The sequence below is a fragment of the Fusarium tjaetaba genome (assembly GCF_013396195.1).
Source record: "Fusarium tjaetaba strain NRRL 66243 chromosome Unknown NRRL66243_c0000084, whole genome shotgun sequence".
Lineage (NCBI taxonomy): Eukaryota > Fungi > Ascomycota > Sordariomycetes > Hypocreales > Nectriaceae > Fusarium > Fusarium tjaetaba.
Genome location: NW_023501280.1, coordinates 165,808 through 182,221, shown reverse-complemented (window position 1 = coordinate 182,221; position 16,414 = coordinate 165,808). Strand labels below are relative to the sequence as shown.

The 16,414-nt window shown below is 48.8% G+C and overlaps 7 protein-coding genes across 7 annotated transcripts; 1 reads left to right on the top strand and 6 right to left on the bottom strand.

The window, feature by feature from the left end:
• Positions 1-375: 375 nt before the first annotated feature.
• Positions 376-1,791, bottom strand: FTJAE_4336 (fructosyl amino acid oxidase; the record flags this gene model as incomplete). The annotated part of the gene is made up of 3 exons (XM_037350730.1): positions 376-592; positions 641-1,626; positions 1,672-1,791. 3 exons carry the CDS (start codon positions 1,789-1,791, stop codon positions 376-378), a joined length of 1,323 nt encoding a protein of 440 aa, XP_037208583.1.
• A 481-nt stretch (positions 1,792-2,272) lies between these two features.
• On the bottom strand, positions 2,273-4,532 carry FTJAE_4335 (uncharacterized protein; the record flags this gene model as incomplete). The annotated part of the gene is made up of 6 exons (XM_037350729.1): positions 2,273-2,623; positions 2,670-3,577; positions 3,623-3,939; positions 3,987-4,130; positions 4,190-4,264; positions 4,495-4,532. 6 exons carry the CDS (start codon positions 4,530-4,532, stop codon positions 2,273-2,275), a joined length of 1,833 nt encoding a protein of 610 aa, XP_037208582.1.
• A 545-nt stretch (positions 4,533-5,077) lies between these two features.
• On the top strand, positions 5,078-7,654 carry FTJAE_4334 (amidase; the record flags this gene model as incomplete). Its single annotated transcript, XM_037350728.1, has 6 exons — positions 5,078-5,585; positions 5,634-5,842; positions 6,186-6,447; positions 6,504-6,605; positions 6,653-7,446; positions 7,493-7,654. 6 exons carry the CDS (start codon positions 5,078-5,080, stop codon positions 7,652-7,654), a joined length of 2,037 nt encoding a protein of 678 aa, XP_037208581.1.
• Positions 7,655-7,838: 184 nt separating this feature from the next.
• Positions 7,839-9,386, bottom strand: FTJAE_4333 (lysine-specific permease; the record flags this gene model as incomplete). Its single annotated transcript, XM_037350727.1, has 5 exons — positions 7,839-8,445; positions 8,493-8,542; positions 8,594-8,711; positions 8,763-9,192; positions 9,254-9,386. The coding sequence occupies 5 exons, from the start codon at positions 9,384-9,386 to the stop codon at positions 7,839-7,841; spliced, it is 1,338 nt and encodes a 445-aa protein (XP_037208580.1).
• Positions 9,387-9,752: 366 nt separating this feature from the next.
• Positions 9,753-11,306, bottom strand: FTJAE_4332 (amino acid transporter AAT family; the record flags this gene model as incomplete). The annotated part of the gene is made up of 1 exon (XM_037350726.1): positions 9,753-11,306. One exon carries the CDS (start codon positions 11,304-11,306, stop codon positions 9,753-9,755), a length of 1,554 nt encoding a protein of 517 aa, XP_037208579.1.
• Positions 11,307-12,089: 783 nt separating this feature from the next.
• FTJAE_4331 (major facilitator superfamily domain protein) lies at positions 12,090-13,771 on the bottom strand (the record flags this gene model as incomplete). The annotated part of the gene is made up of 3 exons (XM_037350725.1): positions 12,090-13,345; positions 13,391-13,493; positions 13,544-13,771. The coding sequence occupies 3 exons, from the start codon at positions 13,769-13,771 to the stop codon at positions 12,090-12,092; spliced, it is 1,587 nt and encodes a 528-aa protein (XP_037208578.1).
• A 964-nt stretch (positions 13,772-14,735) lies between these two features.
• On the bottom strand, positions 14,736-16,338 carry FTJAE_4330 (uncharacterized protein; the record flags this gene model as incomplete). The annotated part of the gene is made up of 2 exons (XM_037350724.1): positions 14,736-16,229; positions 16,279-16,338. The coding sequence occupies 2 exons, from the start codon at positions 16,336-16,338 to the stop codon at positions 14,736-14,738; spliced, it is 1,554 nt and encodes a 517-aa protein (XP_037208577.1).
• Between the last annotated feature and the right edge of the window lie 76 nt (positions 16,339-16,414).

Sequence of the window (16,414 nt, the reverse complement as noted above, 5' to 3'; positions counted from 1 at the left end):
ATTCCTGCTGTGAAGGGATCGCGTCTCTAAACCTTAAACCTAAACTAGTATTGCAGGGCTGCATCCGACTCGATCAGACAATATCGGGGGTTACAGTGTTGGTGCATCTGCATTTGACCGGGCATGAGTAAATAAAGTTTGACCTAAGTTAGACTGACGTATGTTAGGCCTTGGCCCATGCCCGTAGCTACTGTAGCTTATTATGTATGGAGGGACCAGAGAGCATTGACGGTTTCGTTATGCTGTACCAAAAGGTCCAGTTGATTGCCAATTCACTTGATATGTGTAACCAGTCGCCTTGGGATGTATCTTATGAAGTTTATTGCTGATACGAAATGATATGTACTCTATGAAAGACTGATACGTTATAGCTAATTACAGCTTGGATCTCTCTCCTCCGTCCAACTTCGCTTTCTCGGCTGCACTCAGCTCTCGTCTTTCTGGACCACCTCGACTGCCATCACCAAGGAAGGTATCCTTACGATGCTCATATTCAGTATGGAACTTCCACTTCTCTGCTAAGTGACTGGGCAGCTTCTTCTTCCAAGCTGATGCCATACATTCGCCCAAGACTGGGAGGAACTTGAACGCGCTGAGAGATGTTAGCTAGGTGTCGATAACGAGGGCTGCTCTCACTTACTGTCCACTTCCGCCTCCGCCAACAAAGAGGTTCTTATAATCAGGATGATAGTCCATGATGAAGTCACCAGTAGGTGTATCTGTGTACCAGCACAATGCTACTCTCTCCAACGCACGATCAGCTAACTCCGGCAACATCTCGCGCAAGCCTGCTCGAAGACGTTCCTCAGCATCAGCTGGAACAAAGTTCTTTCGCTCCCGAGAAACAGGAGGAGGAACGGAGATGTTGGACTTGACAGAGTTATTGTCGCCCTTTGAAGGCGCTCGAGTATAGCCCCAGCCATGAACAGCAAACTTGAGCATCTTGGTATCTTCGTGGGGAGGAAAGTTGAACCAACCGGTGGCGTAGTTCATGTAAATAGGAATATTCTTGTACTTGATCATCTCATCGTCTGTGAGGCGAAGGAAGCCGAGTGCTTGTGCTGTTGATAGTGTTGAGTTGTAAGTAGGGACGATACCCGAAGACCAAGCACCTGCTGCAAGAATGAAGTGATCGCCTCGAACAGGAGTTCCCTCGAGGGTCTTGACTGCTTTGATTACACTTTGAGCATCGCTGTCAAAGCCGACGACGGTTCCAGCTCGACCAGCGATGAAGGAGATGCCTAGCTCGAGACATTCATCACGGAGTTGCTTGATGGCCTTGTTCGCATCGGCCCAGCCGCCAGATTTGTTCACGTATCCCTCAAAGTTAGGTTGGGCAAGCTCGCCAGTCAAAATCGGGAATCTCCGTTTGGTATCAGCAGCATCTGCCAATCTGGTATAAGGCAGCTGTCGCTTATCAAGCTGTGCAATTGTCTTGTCTGTCCAAGACTTCTCAGGCGTACTCCTTGAACCAGCAATGACATAGTCTGCCTGGTAGAAGATACCCTTATACTTAGGGTCTTGAGACCATTTGCGATAAGCTTCATACGCAAGGGAGCAGTAATCGGTGTCGGCATAGTCAAATCGGATGACGCGGGAGATGTCCGAGCTGGAACCATCCGGCACCTGAAGAGGTTAGCGGATGCACGTCACTGAAGCTGGGGTTCTTACAGGCGGCATGTGCCTGTCAATGACAGTAATGTTCTGGTGACCTTCTAGCGCGAGCTGCTTGGCTGTAGTGAGGCCAAAAAGGCCCGCGCCAATGATTACGATCTTGCTGGACTGATTCATGATGATATGATGGAGGGAGAAGATGCTATTTGGTAGGTCAGATTGAGAGTCTGGTAGAAAACTGACGTCTGATATATTGTATCCGGGTATCCGGTGGGGACGGATGTGAACTCATGTGTGACCCTATCTACAGTGTCGATGTGCCGTGCACGTGAGCGGATCCTCAGCAGAGAATCCAACTCGCGGCCCATCAATTGATGGCTTATTATCTAGTAAATAATTGAGAAAGCATAATAGATCATATTCTAATCTACGGATGACCTCCCGCCGATTCATCCTTTGCCTTAGCTTCTCCAAAAATATCCAATATCCATGTTTGGCCCTTTTACTCCTTTAGAATGCTCGATTAAGAGAAGATGATGATATCTGCAAGCGTGTCGGAATTGACCCTCGGAGAAAGATTGCAAGACACAGATATATGTGATTGAAATTACCCAATCAAAGTAGGAGTGCTGGATGGAGATTGGGAAAGCAACTGATGTTACTGTATATCATATGTGTCTGGCATAAATTGTGAAAAGATATCGTTCAAATTCACTTCCTCAAGTTCCCCAACGTCAAACATGAAGGGATCAAAGGATTCCTCTCTTTGACTTGGCGCCGACTGGCTCACCTGTATCTCAGTCAAAGGATGAATGTAATGCGTTGAGATGCGAATCATGGCATCTTGAGGACGACTTGAACTGTCTCCGCACAGCGGTGTCATCTGGCTGATCTTGGGATCTACCAGAGCCCAAAACAGAGCAGGATGAAAAACAATAGAGATGCCTCTCCCAGCAGGTGGCTGTGAGCTATTGTCTGCGGTAGAGTCCAAGGTCTGTAGTAATTCGAGCTGAAAACCTGTTAGCGCCCGGCCTGAGTAGCTACGAGATACGCACCTTTTGCGCAATGTGCGGCCATGTCGATGATAGTCTCTCCAAAAACCCTTTGCACCACTCTAGATCGCCCTTTGCCTTTCCGGCGACTTTCGGATCAATCGCACGTTGGAATAGCCAAGGTATCGTTGCGACTACTGCTACAAGCTGCCCTACTAAAGGGTCACATATCTCGAAGCGCAGCTCCTCGCATCGGCGTAAGAGTTTGAACACCCATGCTGAGTTAAATAGAGCCTGATCAACAGTCTGCTGTAAAAAGGAACGGGCCTGAAGTCCACTCGATCTATCTCGCATAGCTACCAGATGGATGAAAGGATGATGTAGGATCGCAGTGATGGCGTGAGTAACGACTTGCATGAGAAGCCACGGTATCCAGTACTCGCGCTGATCTTGAAGCTCTGCGGCCATTCTCTTGGTGAAATGGACGTTTCTTAGCAGATGACTATGGGGAAGCTTGTTTTCATGTTTGTAAAGCTCTGCACAGAGGATGTAATGCATTGAACCCGGTAACCATGCTGTCTCTGCTTTTCCGATTCTGACTTGGTGCATATATGATGAGAGGTGACCCCACATCTCGATAACGTTGATATAATATGCGGTCACTCCCAGATCCTCGGGCGCATCGTCTGAGAAGAGATCTGGAGGGCACTCGCCATCATTCGTTGGCGGAAGTGACGGTGGCCTATGAGCACTAGCTGGGTATCTGTGTTCGTCATTGTCGTATATACTGCTACGCTCTTGAGGCATGAATGTTTGCTCTAGGAGAGCAACGGTCCAGTGGCATCTGAGGCTGTCTTCAAGGCCGGGTGGTGATTCATAGAAAGAACTTTGGGATAGCTTTCGGAGAGCCTCGAGTCGCGACATGGTTCCGATGCTCATCCATGCTCGGCCTGGCTTACAAGCTTGTTCGCCTGCGTCAGTTTACCGCCCATGAGAAGAACACGGAATTGACTTACCAGCGACGTCAACTAGGATAAGTAAGCATAAGGCTTGCACAATCTCAAGCTTGGGAATGCCCTGAGAGGCAAGGATGGCGACCTCTTGCTGTGCAGAGCTACCAAACCACTCAACCGCCTTGGATTGTTTTCCATTGAAAAAGTCATGCGCACTATACCGCACAGTGAGCGCCAAGAAACTGCAGAGAAGATATTGAGGTGCCGAAGTGAGAGTGTCCCGGAGTTGAGATATGTTGAAAAGTTGTAAAGGCTGGAGGTGTAGTTTGACACGATAGATCTCTATAAGATGGTCCAAAACCTCTGGCGGCACATCTGGACTAGAAAGTTCAGTAACAACAATCTTCGGGAGAGGAAGGCGACATACTTGTTCACATCAAAGGATGCATCTATAGATGGGGGCGAGGTCATGCCAGGACTTGCGCTGTACTCTGCTTGCAAACTTGTAGATGGGATACTTGCAGAAGTACTTGGAGAGGGTCCGGGGCCAGTCGCTGAGGCTGACGATGGTCTAGAGAATGAGCAGAGAATGAGCCACCACTCCGTAAATATGACTGTTTGTCAACTTACTGAAGTAACTCATAAATGCCCTTCACCTGTGATTCCAGCATCTGGAATCGTTCCTGTAAGTCATCTCTTTGGGCACTTTTCGTGTTAGCTTCCTCTCATTGACTGGTATGGTTAGCCCTACCTTTTGGTGACTCTATTACTTTTTCGTGCAGTAGTTCTTATTGGTTCCGGAGACCGGTAAGTGCATACTTGATTAAGCCGTCCACAGAAAGAGCATGTCGGCCTTTCACCCGTGCATTTGCTCTTCTTCTTCCTATACAAAGTCAACCCAATTGGATCCGATATTCATGACCACGGTATCTTACCGGCATGGTTCACAAGCCTGCTTGCTCCGGGGCTCCATTTTGATGAAACAGCCGTTCAAAGGCCGGGACGGTTGATAAAACTCATCCGAGTTGTTGCGATCAGCAGATTCGGACATGAAGATGGGGACGGAACCCGGAAGTTGAATTGGTCATTCAGAGGCACGTGAGCGGAAGCTAGCAGTCATCAATCTTACCCCGCCGGACCTTATCGGGTCGGAGTAGAATGAGTCTGAAGGGCAGGTCGGGAATGGATGCTAGGTTATGTTATATTCAGGCTATTTCCCGTATATCTTTTTGGCAGAACCATGGTTGAATACTGTTATCATCCAGTTGAGCGGCCTACCTTATTGTAAGAGATGATTGATGGATGATATGTACTGGAGAGCCTAGACTCCTTGCAGTAATTCCGCTCATACACCAATGGAGTCTCACGAACCATTGTAACGTTGTCTCTGCGCATTACATCACTTGAAAGTGGCTTGCATCTGTAAGGTATCAGTGAGGGGTCAGGCAAGACATTCTTATCACGATATCTTCCATTAAATACTCAATTCCAGCTTTATATCGACATCTCCTTGCAGTCATGGCAACTCACGCGACTTACCCCAGTCTACGGGATAAGACCGTGCTCATTACAGGCGGCGCAGAAGGCATTGGCGCTGCTACAGTGGAGCTGTTCACGCTACAGGGCAGCCAGGTCATCTTCATCGACATCGCTGAGGACTCAGCGAAAAAGACAATTGACCGTGCTGTATCGCGCGCCAAAGACGCCAATGTGCAAGCCAAAGCACCGATCTTCTACGATTGCAGCGTTTCACATTTACCAATGCTGCAATACACGGTCAAGAGAATCCAAGATAAACATGGGATGATACATATCTTGGTCAACAACGCTGCGGCTGCTGGAAACAGAGCCAGGCTTGAGACAGAAAATGTCAGACCTGAAGATTGGGAAGTAAACATCAACACCAATCTCCGACATGTTTTCTTCATGAGCCAAGCTGTTCTTCCGGCGATGAGAGAGGCGCAGAGTGGGAGCATCATCAATCTTGGGTCAATCACCTGGCGAATCCCCGCTCAAGGAACACCGGGTACGTTAACATTCCTGTCTGACAATTCAGTCTGCTAACACGCCAAAGTCTACGGCGCATGCAAGGCGGGAATCATGGGTCTTACGCGTACTCAGAGTAAAGAATATGGCAAGTACAACATTCGCATCAACAGTGTTATGCCTGGTGCCATCGCGACGCAGCGACAGAGGGATGAGGTTCTCACGCCCGAGTATCGCGAGGAAGTTATGCGCGGCCAGAGTTTGCAGCGAGATCTAGAGCCGGAGGAAGTAGCTAAGGTGATTGTGTTCTTGGGTAGTGATGAAGCTAGTGCAGTGACGGGCAGTTCGTATGTTGTTGATGGCGGTTGGTGTAGCGATCCATGAGCAACCGAACGCGCCTATATACGAGAATCAATGTAGTCAAGTTTGATCTGTGCGATTTCTAAGAGAGGCTCGTCGCGGAGGCATTGTCCGGTGAAATAAGTTCCTGATCAAAGATGTCGGGCCAGGATCCGAACCCCCTCATCTCAGTGGATCTACATCACTGTCGGCGAGCGGGGAACTTCAAGCCACGAGCTACATCAAGGACAAGAGCTCAACCAGGTTCTCACCAATACCCGTTACCAATCAATATCAATAGAAACCCCTAAACATGGAACCGTGGCACCACACAGCGACACAAATCCTGGAGAACATCCGCTCCGGTAATCTCACAGCTGAGCAGTATGCTTCATCGCTACTTGAGCGGATCAAGCAAAGAGATGATGATGTCAAAGCTTGGGCGTATCTTGGCCCAAAGGCTGTTTTGGAGCAGGCCAGAAAATTAGATCAAGTTCCAAAGGATCAGCGAGGACCATTGCATGGCCTTCCTGTTGGGATCAAGGACATCATATTGACCAAAGGTTGACGTTCAAAAGCATGCTATCAGAGACGGAACCAGTCGCTGACAACTTAGCAGATATGCCGACTGAACATGGTTCAACCATCTATAAGAACGATCACCCCGTAATCGACGCTGGGTCGGTCATGATTCTCCGTCAAGCAGGATGTCTCATCTTCGGTAAGTTAAGTCAGCCCTTCTGAACGCCGACTTCTCATAGTTTCCAGGTAAAACTACAACAACTGAGTTCGCCGCATCCTTCACCGGTCCAGCTACTCGCAATGCACATAGTACCTCCCATACGCCAGGAGGCTCCTCAGCTGGTTCAGCCGCCGCAGTAGCAGACTTTCAGATCCCCGTCGCTCTTGGTTCACAGACCGTAGGTTCCATTGTTCGACCAGCTGCATTCAACGGCATCTACGGCTTCAAGCCTACATGGGGAGCTATCACAAGAGAAGGACAGAAGTTCTGTGCCCCGACTGTTGACACGATTGGCTTCTTTTCCCGCAGCGTTTCCGACTTTGGGATCCTAGCTGACGTGTTTGCTCTGCACGATGATGAGAAAAGCACGTTTAAAGATATCAAAGGCTCGAAATTTGCTGTATGTAGGACATCGAAGTGGGACTTAGCTGGAGACGGCACGATCGCTGCTATGGATAAAGCTGTAGAGCTTCTCAAAGCACATGGCGCCGAAGTTGAAGAGCTTGATCTTGGCCCAGACTTCGACCAGGTCATTGACTGGCACTTGACCCTTGTACGCCTCGAGGGTGCAACAAGTCTATGGCCAGAGTATTACCAAGACAAAGATAAGCTTGATCCAGTCTTGGCGAAAGGTGTTCAAGAGAAGCACAAAATCTCACGAAAGGCCCAACTCGATGCTTATGACGGGCTTGCAGCTCTACGACCGCGGTTCGATGAGCTGGCAGATGACTATGTCGCTGTGCTGGTTCCGAGTGTCTTTGACGAAGCTCCCGAAGGCCTTGGGAACACAGGAAGCCCTATTTTTGCCGCGACTTGGACGGTGAGTGGATCTATGCTAGACTTTGGATTTTGCTAACCTTTGGTAGGCGTTACATACGCCAGTGGTCAATATCCCAGGTTTTTGTGGGAAGAGTAACTTGCCTGTTGGTGTTTCTCTTGTGTCTGCGAGACTTCGTGATCGTCACCTCCTCAAGGTGAGCCAGGCTGTTGGTCAAATCTTCGAGACTGAGGGTGGGTGGAATAAATAGCATATGCCGGACTAGGCACATGGCTCGCCGTTGACATCCCAAGGGCTTTGTTGCAAGGTTAGCCTCCAATATTAAGAAACATTAAGTTCTCAGTTACAGGGGAGTCAAGGGGATGGATGATTGTAAGTTTTGTTGCTTGTCTAATTCTACGTCTATTTGAACAGTAAAGATAAAGTCATCCCGTCTATCGTCGATGATCATCCTCCTCATCGTCAGATCCTATCAAGAACTCCTCCTCCCTCCTCAACTCTTCCATCTGAATATCATCATTCTTCAGTTTCGTGTAAACCTGCCTCTGCCTCCACGTCTTCAACCTTCTAATGCCGTACACAACGGCAAGGATAAACGCCGACATCATCACGGCCATGATCCCGAGAGACCTCCATAATCTCCAGCCTCGTATACAGCACGGATACCAGTACATAAAAACACCAACTGCCCACTCTTTCCAGCCCATCTTTCTCGCATGATCACGAACAAGACCCTTGCGAATTAAATGCTTGAAGCGAGGACCGTTGGGTCCAGAGTTGAAGCGTTTGAGACCAAAGTGCGGTACCGTTTCTTGCCGTGGGTCAGAGTCGGGATAGCTGATGTCACCCCAGTGGCCAGTGAAGTCAAACCACGAAGTGTAGTTCTGGGAGGGCTCAGTCGAAGAGGGTTCAAAGGGCGAAATAATCGGAGTGATGGTGAAGGAATCGGGATTGAAGCGATAGTAGTAGGCTGATTGAGCTGGGTTCCATAGCTTGCCCTCGTCACAGTAGTCGAACATTGCCGCGTTGTGAATTTGGTGGCTGTGGCTTGGTGAGTCATTGTCTGAGAATAGAACCATATTGCATACCCTCTTTGTGGATAGTTGGCGTGCGAACCGAGGGCACTGTAGACGATAGGCTGAGATACTTGTTAGCCAATGAATTCTGAGGGGATGAGCACTCCTCCTACCCTTCCATCAGTAATGTTGATCGTCGAGTCGTCCCATTTGAAACCAACACCGTCGATATGCTGGCTGTAGTAAATACCAACAGGAGTCCCGTTGTGAAATCTGACCATATTGTGCTCCCTGACATCAAAGGTTAGAGGAACCGTCGACCGTGAGAGGGAGCAGACTTACCAGTCTCCAACATGGTTGCCAAAGTGCATGCCCGATGATAAGTTCTCATCTCCGACTAAATGATTGATGGGTTCCATAACTTGAGTGATATTCGGTCCCTCGTTGAATGAGTAGAAATAAAAGTAGAATGCATCGATGTCAACGTCGCTCTTCTCAACCAAGATCACGGCGCAGGGTACCGAGTTGGCTATCCGGCCAGAATCATCCGGGGCTTCACCCAGAATCCATTGAGGATAAGTGAGAGGATCTTCCTTGGCTGTGAGCGCAACGTCTTCGCCCCCATAGTTGTTGAGCTCCCCAAGATTCGAGAGGTCAACGGATGAAGGCCCACTAATCGGTTGCTCATTGAGTTTCGGTATTGTGTTGATGAGGTGAGCTGATAGATCGCTAGGCATGAAGCGATCCTCTGGATGAAGCCATACTAATGGCGCTGCAATATTCGCTCAGTACTCAAGGCCATGATGACAATGGATCGATGAGATATTACTCACCATGATTAGCGACATAATCTGGACAACGATCAAGGCCCGAGGCTTCCGAAGCTGCCAAGACGTAACCAGCATCAAGGCAGAGAAGAAGCAGCGTCGTTGGTATCAGCGAATGTATTGACGCGTCCCGAAACATGTCGAAAGGCCTCGTGTCCCTGGGGGATCTCGAAATTGTTTGGAAACAGATCTCACTAACCCGAGTTAAGTTCACGCGCGATAGCGATAGCGATACCAGTAGCGCTGAGGTAATCATAGGCCGGGATCTTCGGCTGAAAACAGGATCGATCTCATTGGTGCTGCCGTAATTCTCCGCTCTTGTCGGCCAATCGATTCGTCGCTGGCCATTGAAGGGCTAGGCAATAACCGGATACGAGATCTTTATTTAACCTGGAAGGTCACTCACTGAGAGAGATGATCAAGTCAGAAGGAATGAAGATCCATAGCTCGACATACGGCAGATTAAATTATTTGTATTATTTCAGATCTCTTATCTAAGGTACTTCTAGATATCGCTCCCGGTGATAATATCCATCTCGTTCAACGGAACCAATTTAGTCCGAAAGATCAACTTGTGACCAACAAACATGACAATAAACAAGATCAGGCTAATGTAAGCTGTGAAAAAGGAGCTGGTATCCCACTCAATAAACACCTGAAATCCACTCGTAATGATAATCAAAACGCTGAAGAACAGACCGTACCAAGACAGATATGGCTGCAAGGGCGCAACGTAGGGTAATTCGGATCGGGGAATCCCTTGAAGAGCCAAGGCCTTCATGAACCGAATGTGACAGAGTGAAATGATAGCCCATGCGATAAATCCCGCAACAGAAGTAATACTCAAGAACCAGTTGAACACAACAGTTCCGTCGTTGGAAAGATTGAGGAAAGACAAAAAGCCGACAGCGGCGCAAACCCCGACGGCATTATAAGGTGTTCCGAATCGGTTTGTCTTCTTCAGAAATGCCGGTGCGTGGCCCGAATCTGCCAGAGAAATGAGAATGCGGCTGCTGGAATACACATCCGAGTTCGCTGCAGTCAATACAGCAGTCAAGAGAACCGCGTTGAGGATGGACGGCAGTATAGGAACACCAGCCAATTGAGCGACAATAACTAGAGGAGATGCCGAAGCGTCTTGCGACTCGCTGAGAAGGTCTTTGTTCGTGGAAGGAATATTGAGACCGAGGAAGAACACAGTCGCGATGAAGATTGAGAAGACGCCCCAAAAGGTCCAACGCATCGCAGAAGGAATCGTCTTGCGCGGATCCTTTGTCTCGCCCGCACCGATGGCTACCAATTCTGAACCCTGATAACTGAAACCAGCGGTGATCAAGACCGACCAAAAGCCGACGAAACGTCCTACGTCTCCTTCCACAAGATGCTCGCTGAACGCGCCCGGATCTTTCCAGTACTTGAACCCGAGATATCCTTGATCTCCGACGCCGGCATTGACACAAATCGAAAAGATAATGAAGCCAATGATTGTGATGACCTTGATGCTCGAAAACCACATTTCGAACTCTCCGAACCAGCGAACAGGCATGAAATTGGCAGCAGTGAAAAGGACCCAAAACACAGCGATCCAGATACCGATATTCAGTCCCTTCTCCCAGTACTGAACAATCAGTCCCGCGGCTGTCAACTCGAGCGCAAAAGTGATGGTCCAGCTGAACCAATAAATCCAACCCATGGCGAAGCCGAATGTTGGGTCGAGAAAGCGCGAGGCGTATGTTGTAAAGGCGCCTGCGACGGGGATGTATGCTGCCATTTCGCCTAGGGCTGTCATTACTGCGAAGAGAAGACTTCCGACGAAGATGAAGGCTATGAGGAGGGAGACGGGGCCAGCTGTCGCGAGGGCGTTGCCTGTGCCGATGAAGAGACCTGTACCGACTGCGGCGCCGATGGCTATGAATTGGAGATGTCGGCCATGGAGGGCACGTTCAAGCTCAGTGTCGTTTGTGTCATGCTCGATGGACTTGGTGGAGGGGGTCGAGTCGTTCACCTCGGGTTGAGGGTCCGTCTTGGCTTGAATATCCATGATCATGTAGTTCGTCATGGTGTGAACGACATGAGCAGATTCCTAAAATCTGATGGCGAGGCGGCGTCTTTTTCACTCCTTCAGACAGCCGATTTCGGGCCATCTAACATAGTAAGTCATGTCCGAATACTCGGTCCAACATACGAGTGATTGCTCATCTTGTCGATGAAAGGCGAACATGTGGAGTCATGGAATCACAAAATTCGATATCTATTATATAATAGCTTAGTGACATGTCTCTACTATTACTTCTACCCCAGTTCCAGAACGAACCCCACGGAACATGTGGATCTTGGGCGTTGAGGTTCGAGCGCCATGATGTCGCCGCATCGCTTCAGCACCCGCCTTGGCGCGACATCTCATCGTTCGCCGATCGATAGATGGACTTTTAACCATATATGAACGAGAATTAAATCAAATTCTCCGTCAAATAATGTACAGAACCCTCTGCTCAATTGAATGAGATAGTGAGAGGTCTTGTCTAGCCAGGGCGGATGTTCAAGTTGGGCGTGGTGGGGCCTTGTTGAGATGTCGCTCTAAGGCGGAGGCTACAGATCTGTGCTTGATTGCCACCTACCCTTTCAGGAAACCACTTGAGATCGATTGCATGAACTAAAAGAGCCTCGTGGCCTGTCTAACATTTAAGTATTCAAGCAATGAGATCATAAGTCTCAGTAGACATAGCATTAGACTACATATCAAGGTTTACCATCATTTGCTTGGAGGTAGACACTGCCACTGAGTAAGTAGCAGAAAATAAGCATTTTTGCCTGATTCTTCAGAGATATTATCTAGTGATGTCTACAATGGATAAAGGAAGTACTTGTTCTCCAGATCAGTCAAGTCCATCATCGAAACATCCACCTTGACCTTGACAGTTTCACCATCCACGATCTGTTCGACATATCCTTCTCCATGGTTACCAAGTGCTTCCTGTTCAGCGATCCACTGTCGTCGCTCTTTGTTTCTCTTGGAGAGGATGAACCGAATAGTGATCAACAGAATGGGCGTCAAGGTGAAACTGGCCACGATCTGGACAATCCAAGCAGGATAGTAACGCGGCCCTCCAGTCTTCCATAGCTGTGGAGAGATGATGTTCGATATTCCATAAAGCACCATGAACATGGCGTTGCGGGTGAGACGCTTTGTATGGCCGGCGCAACTAGAGGACACCCAGCCAACAGAAATGATCCATGTTTGCGCGAAGCAATTCGGGGGGAGAAGAAGGCAAGCAAGCATGGGAATAGTGTTACCCCATGGAATGGTGACCATGCCGATACTACTCGCGATACAAGGTACGCACCAAAGTGCAGCCCACCAAGCGCTATGCCCAGGGAAGAAGCGTATAAGAAGCGAGGCTGTGATGCATGCAAGAATTGCAAAGCCTCCAGAAGCAACCCAAACAAGGGTAGAACCTAATGGAGAAACTCCAAGGTCCAAGAAGAGCAAGCTCTGCTGGTATGGAAGGTTATTCGCCAGCATGAGGGTGAAGCCTGAGAATGCGAAGAGCCAAGAGATGGGATCCTTCAAGCATTCAATGAATTGATGCTTCTTAAACGTCTTCTGCTCGATCGAGCTGCGGGTGGTTTCATGAATGCGACGAATGGTATGGACCTTCTGTTCAGTGGTCAAGAACCAGGCTGTCGCGGGGTTGTTAGGATACCAGAACCAGGTGATGACCGAGAGGACAAGCGATATACCGCCAGTGATGATCATGAAGAACTTCCACGGGCTAGTGCTTGCCTTGCTATACAGCAAACCATATGAGACAAGGCCAGTGAACATGGGCGAGCCGATGCAAGAAGTGTAAAACAAAGGCTGAACCTGGTGGAGCTCCTCAGGCGTAAAGAACATGGCCATCGTGATCTCAAGAGCTGGAATGACCGCGGATTCGACGAAGCCGAGGAAGAAGCGAAGAGGGATCAGGGCTCCATAGCTCTGGGCGACACAGTGGAGGAGGACAATGACAGCCCATGTAAAGATAATTCCTGAGATGAACGTGCGCAGGGGTAGCTTTTGGATGAGAAGCTGTCCGGGAATCTGTCCGATAATGTAACCTGGAAGAGTTAGCTGTGTTGGCCTTGGGCAATGAATTGACTAACCGGTGTAGAAGAGGGAGTTCAAGTTGTTGTACTCGGAATTATTGAGACCTGTATCCTTGAAAAGCCCAAGGAGTGTAGCTTGACCCAGGGTACTCTTATCAACCTGCCCCTGGTTGTTAGTGCCATTCACATTTGAAGATCTGGCTTACTTACATAGAGCATAAAGTCGATGAACGTGACAAGCAAAAGGACGTGGATGTAAATCTTGCGCTTGAGTTTCTTCTTCTTCTCGGGAGTAAGTTCCCCAACCTCATGTCCATGCTTCTCAATAAGATCAAGAGTCTCATCTGCGGCTCGGCCAGAGATAACGGCACCCTCATTGAGTGAGCTGCTAGAGCTTCCGTTAGCGACCTTAGGGTCGACTTGCTTCTCATCACTCATGTTATCGTTGATCTAAAGACGAGTGGCGATAGAAGATGAAAAGGAATGTGAGAGCAAGTGTAAAGTGTCATCTTGGCGTCCTTCGATGCTCTTAAATATGCATGCAGGATCTGTCGATACTCGGGTGCCGGCAAGACGCCCAGTAACCTACAGGGTCATATCTTAGGTTTGCAAGGAATCTTGACAATTGCGGGCCTTGGTCCCATTCTAGACCTTGGGCCATGTGCAGTTTAACTGGGTTTCAACTTCCCATAAACTGTCTTGCATGAAAGGCGTTCGATCCTCTATGATCGGTCACTCCACTGCCTGCTTTTCGTCATCCAGACTAGCAATCGCATAATGAATGTTGCCACAATATGTCGATTCAAGGGCGTTATTACCCTGCTAGTAGGCTTTTTCGGATAGATCTTAGAGATTCCATCGAACCGCATGGCTGGGTCCTGCAAGATGTTTAATGCCTCAACGATTCTAACACCTCCGAGAAGATGTTCCACGATGATCGCCAGTGGGTGTGATAGCTATAGGAAGTCAATCACCTGTAATTCTTACAATGAGAAGAGTGGCAAAACCGTCATTCACTGGATTTCAATGTTGTATCATCGTCTTTGCGGAACCACTGACTCGGGTCCGACATGCGGCTCCGTAGTGGATACAACTCGCGGCGAAAGGCATTAGTCGATCATTCATTGAGCCAAGCCCATAGGGCTATTACTCGGTAGCTTAAAATTAGATTGATTTCTCTTGCGGATGCGAATTGCGCAATTATTCCTTGCAGTAACGTCTTTGATAAGGGCGTACAGTTGACTACCTTGTGCGCGAACCCGTTCGGCATGACTCCGTTATATACACGAATGCCCACATGGGTTGATTCCACAACGAACAACCATGCATTTATCCTTTTCGTTCCTTCATGAGACATCACTCACTGTTCACTAATCACGAGAGATGAAGAAGATGCATCCTATCAAATAGTCATTAGCATACCGACGTACCATCTACCATCAAGGCTAACTTGCCAATCCTCTAACGGCACTCTCTCCTCCAACATATTCGCAGCCTGCATAGCCTGGTCAAGGTTTGCCTTGACAGCCAGCTCCTTCAGCCGATCGATGATGTACAGCCTCGCATGGGGAGGGCAAACCTCAGACCCTGCGGCGTTTGCCAGTGGCCAGACAACATATCTTGAAGCTGTTCGGAACGGCGTATTGAGCAGCTCTAAGGAGTATGGAACACTGGCTAGCATGTCATCAATGACATCGCTGGCTTGCAGTGCGGCCTTGATGGGAATTTGGCTCCAGGTCGCCTTCAGGGGGTCATCGTCGTCGGGTTCGTTGAGGATGACTTGATGGGGATTTCCGTCGAAGACGCTGTATATCCACTCTTTGACTGTCAATCGCATGAGCCTAGCGGTGTTGTACACACGAGCTGACTGCTGAGACTGGTATCTGTGTATGGTATCTTTGTAAGCGCAGATCTCCGTGCCAGTAGCATTCTGTCGATATTCGTCGGAGTTGACGTCGATAACCTCATACGACAGTTCTTTGAAGAATAGATCAATGAACTGGGCAGCCTTTTGGTCAAGATCCATACACTCCCTCACAAAGTCCGTCGCCAACATGCCCTTTCTAGCATCAGACATTCTGGCGAACTGACAGACGAATTCGATCATGCGAGCCCTGGATTCATCGAGCCCCGACTCGCCAGAAAGGGCATAATCGTAGAGTTGCAAGAAGTCGTCGGCTATAGGGCTTGATTGCATTATGCAATTTGTCAGCACGTTGATGGCGGTATGGTGGAACAGTCTGCGCCCGAGTTCGGTCTGAAACTGTTGCTTTCCTCGCATCACCAATAGTCTTAATGAGCCTTGAACGTGCAATTCCCAGTTCCTTGTCGAGCCTCGGCCTTCGAACACCAATCCCTCAAAGGTTGAGAGTAGCAATACACGGAGAAGAGTCTTGTCGAGGATGGCTACTCGTGGATCGCTTAGATCTTGGTTCGTCCGAGTCAAGGCTTTGGAGTAGTGGTAACGGGCTGCACGTAAGAGGTCACCGCGTCGATGTTCGAGAGCTAGGGATGCAAGAGCTGGGGCATGAATGGCCTGTATTATGTCATCGTCTATGGCGAGAGCAGTTGTGTGTTGATGCAGGTATGCGAAGGGGCCGGATCGCGTGAAGATGGAAAGAAAGTATCCAAGTGCAAGTTCTTCAGGAGGACTTGAGATTCGGAGACAGTCTACCTCCATGTAATTGGGCTGAATTGACTCGTCTGGAGAGTTACAATCACTGGATGAGCCGTAGGATTCGGGGCTTGTCTTTGTGCTGACACATCTCTGACGTTGTACTTTCCGTATGACGGCTGAGGTTTGGTCTTTGATCTTGACTGAGTGAACGTCTCGATATCCGAAGCAGGAGATTTTCATCCTCATGCATGTTGAACAGGAGGGCTTTTTGAGATCACACTGTAGCAAGGTCAGATGTTTAGCACGAAAACGTGCATACGGACCATACCTTTCTGCGCTTCTCTCGGCAGGGTTCACATGCTCGCGAAGGTTTACCGGAGAAGACCATGGTTCCGATATCAGATGGCCGGTTTCTTATTGGCTGTTGAGTGCTCTTTGGGTTAGTCTACTCGGTGATTCTTGTG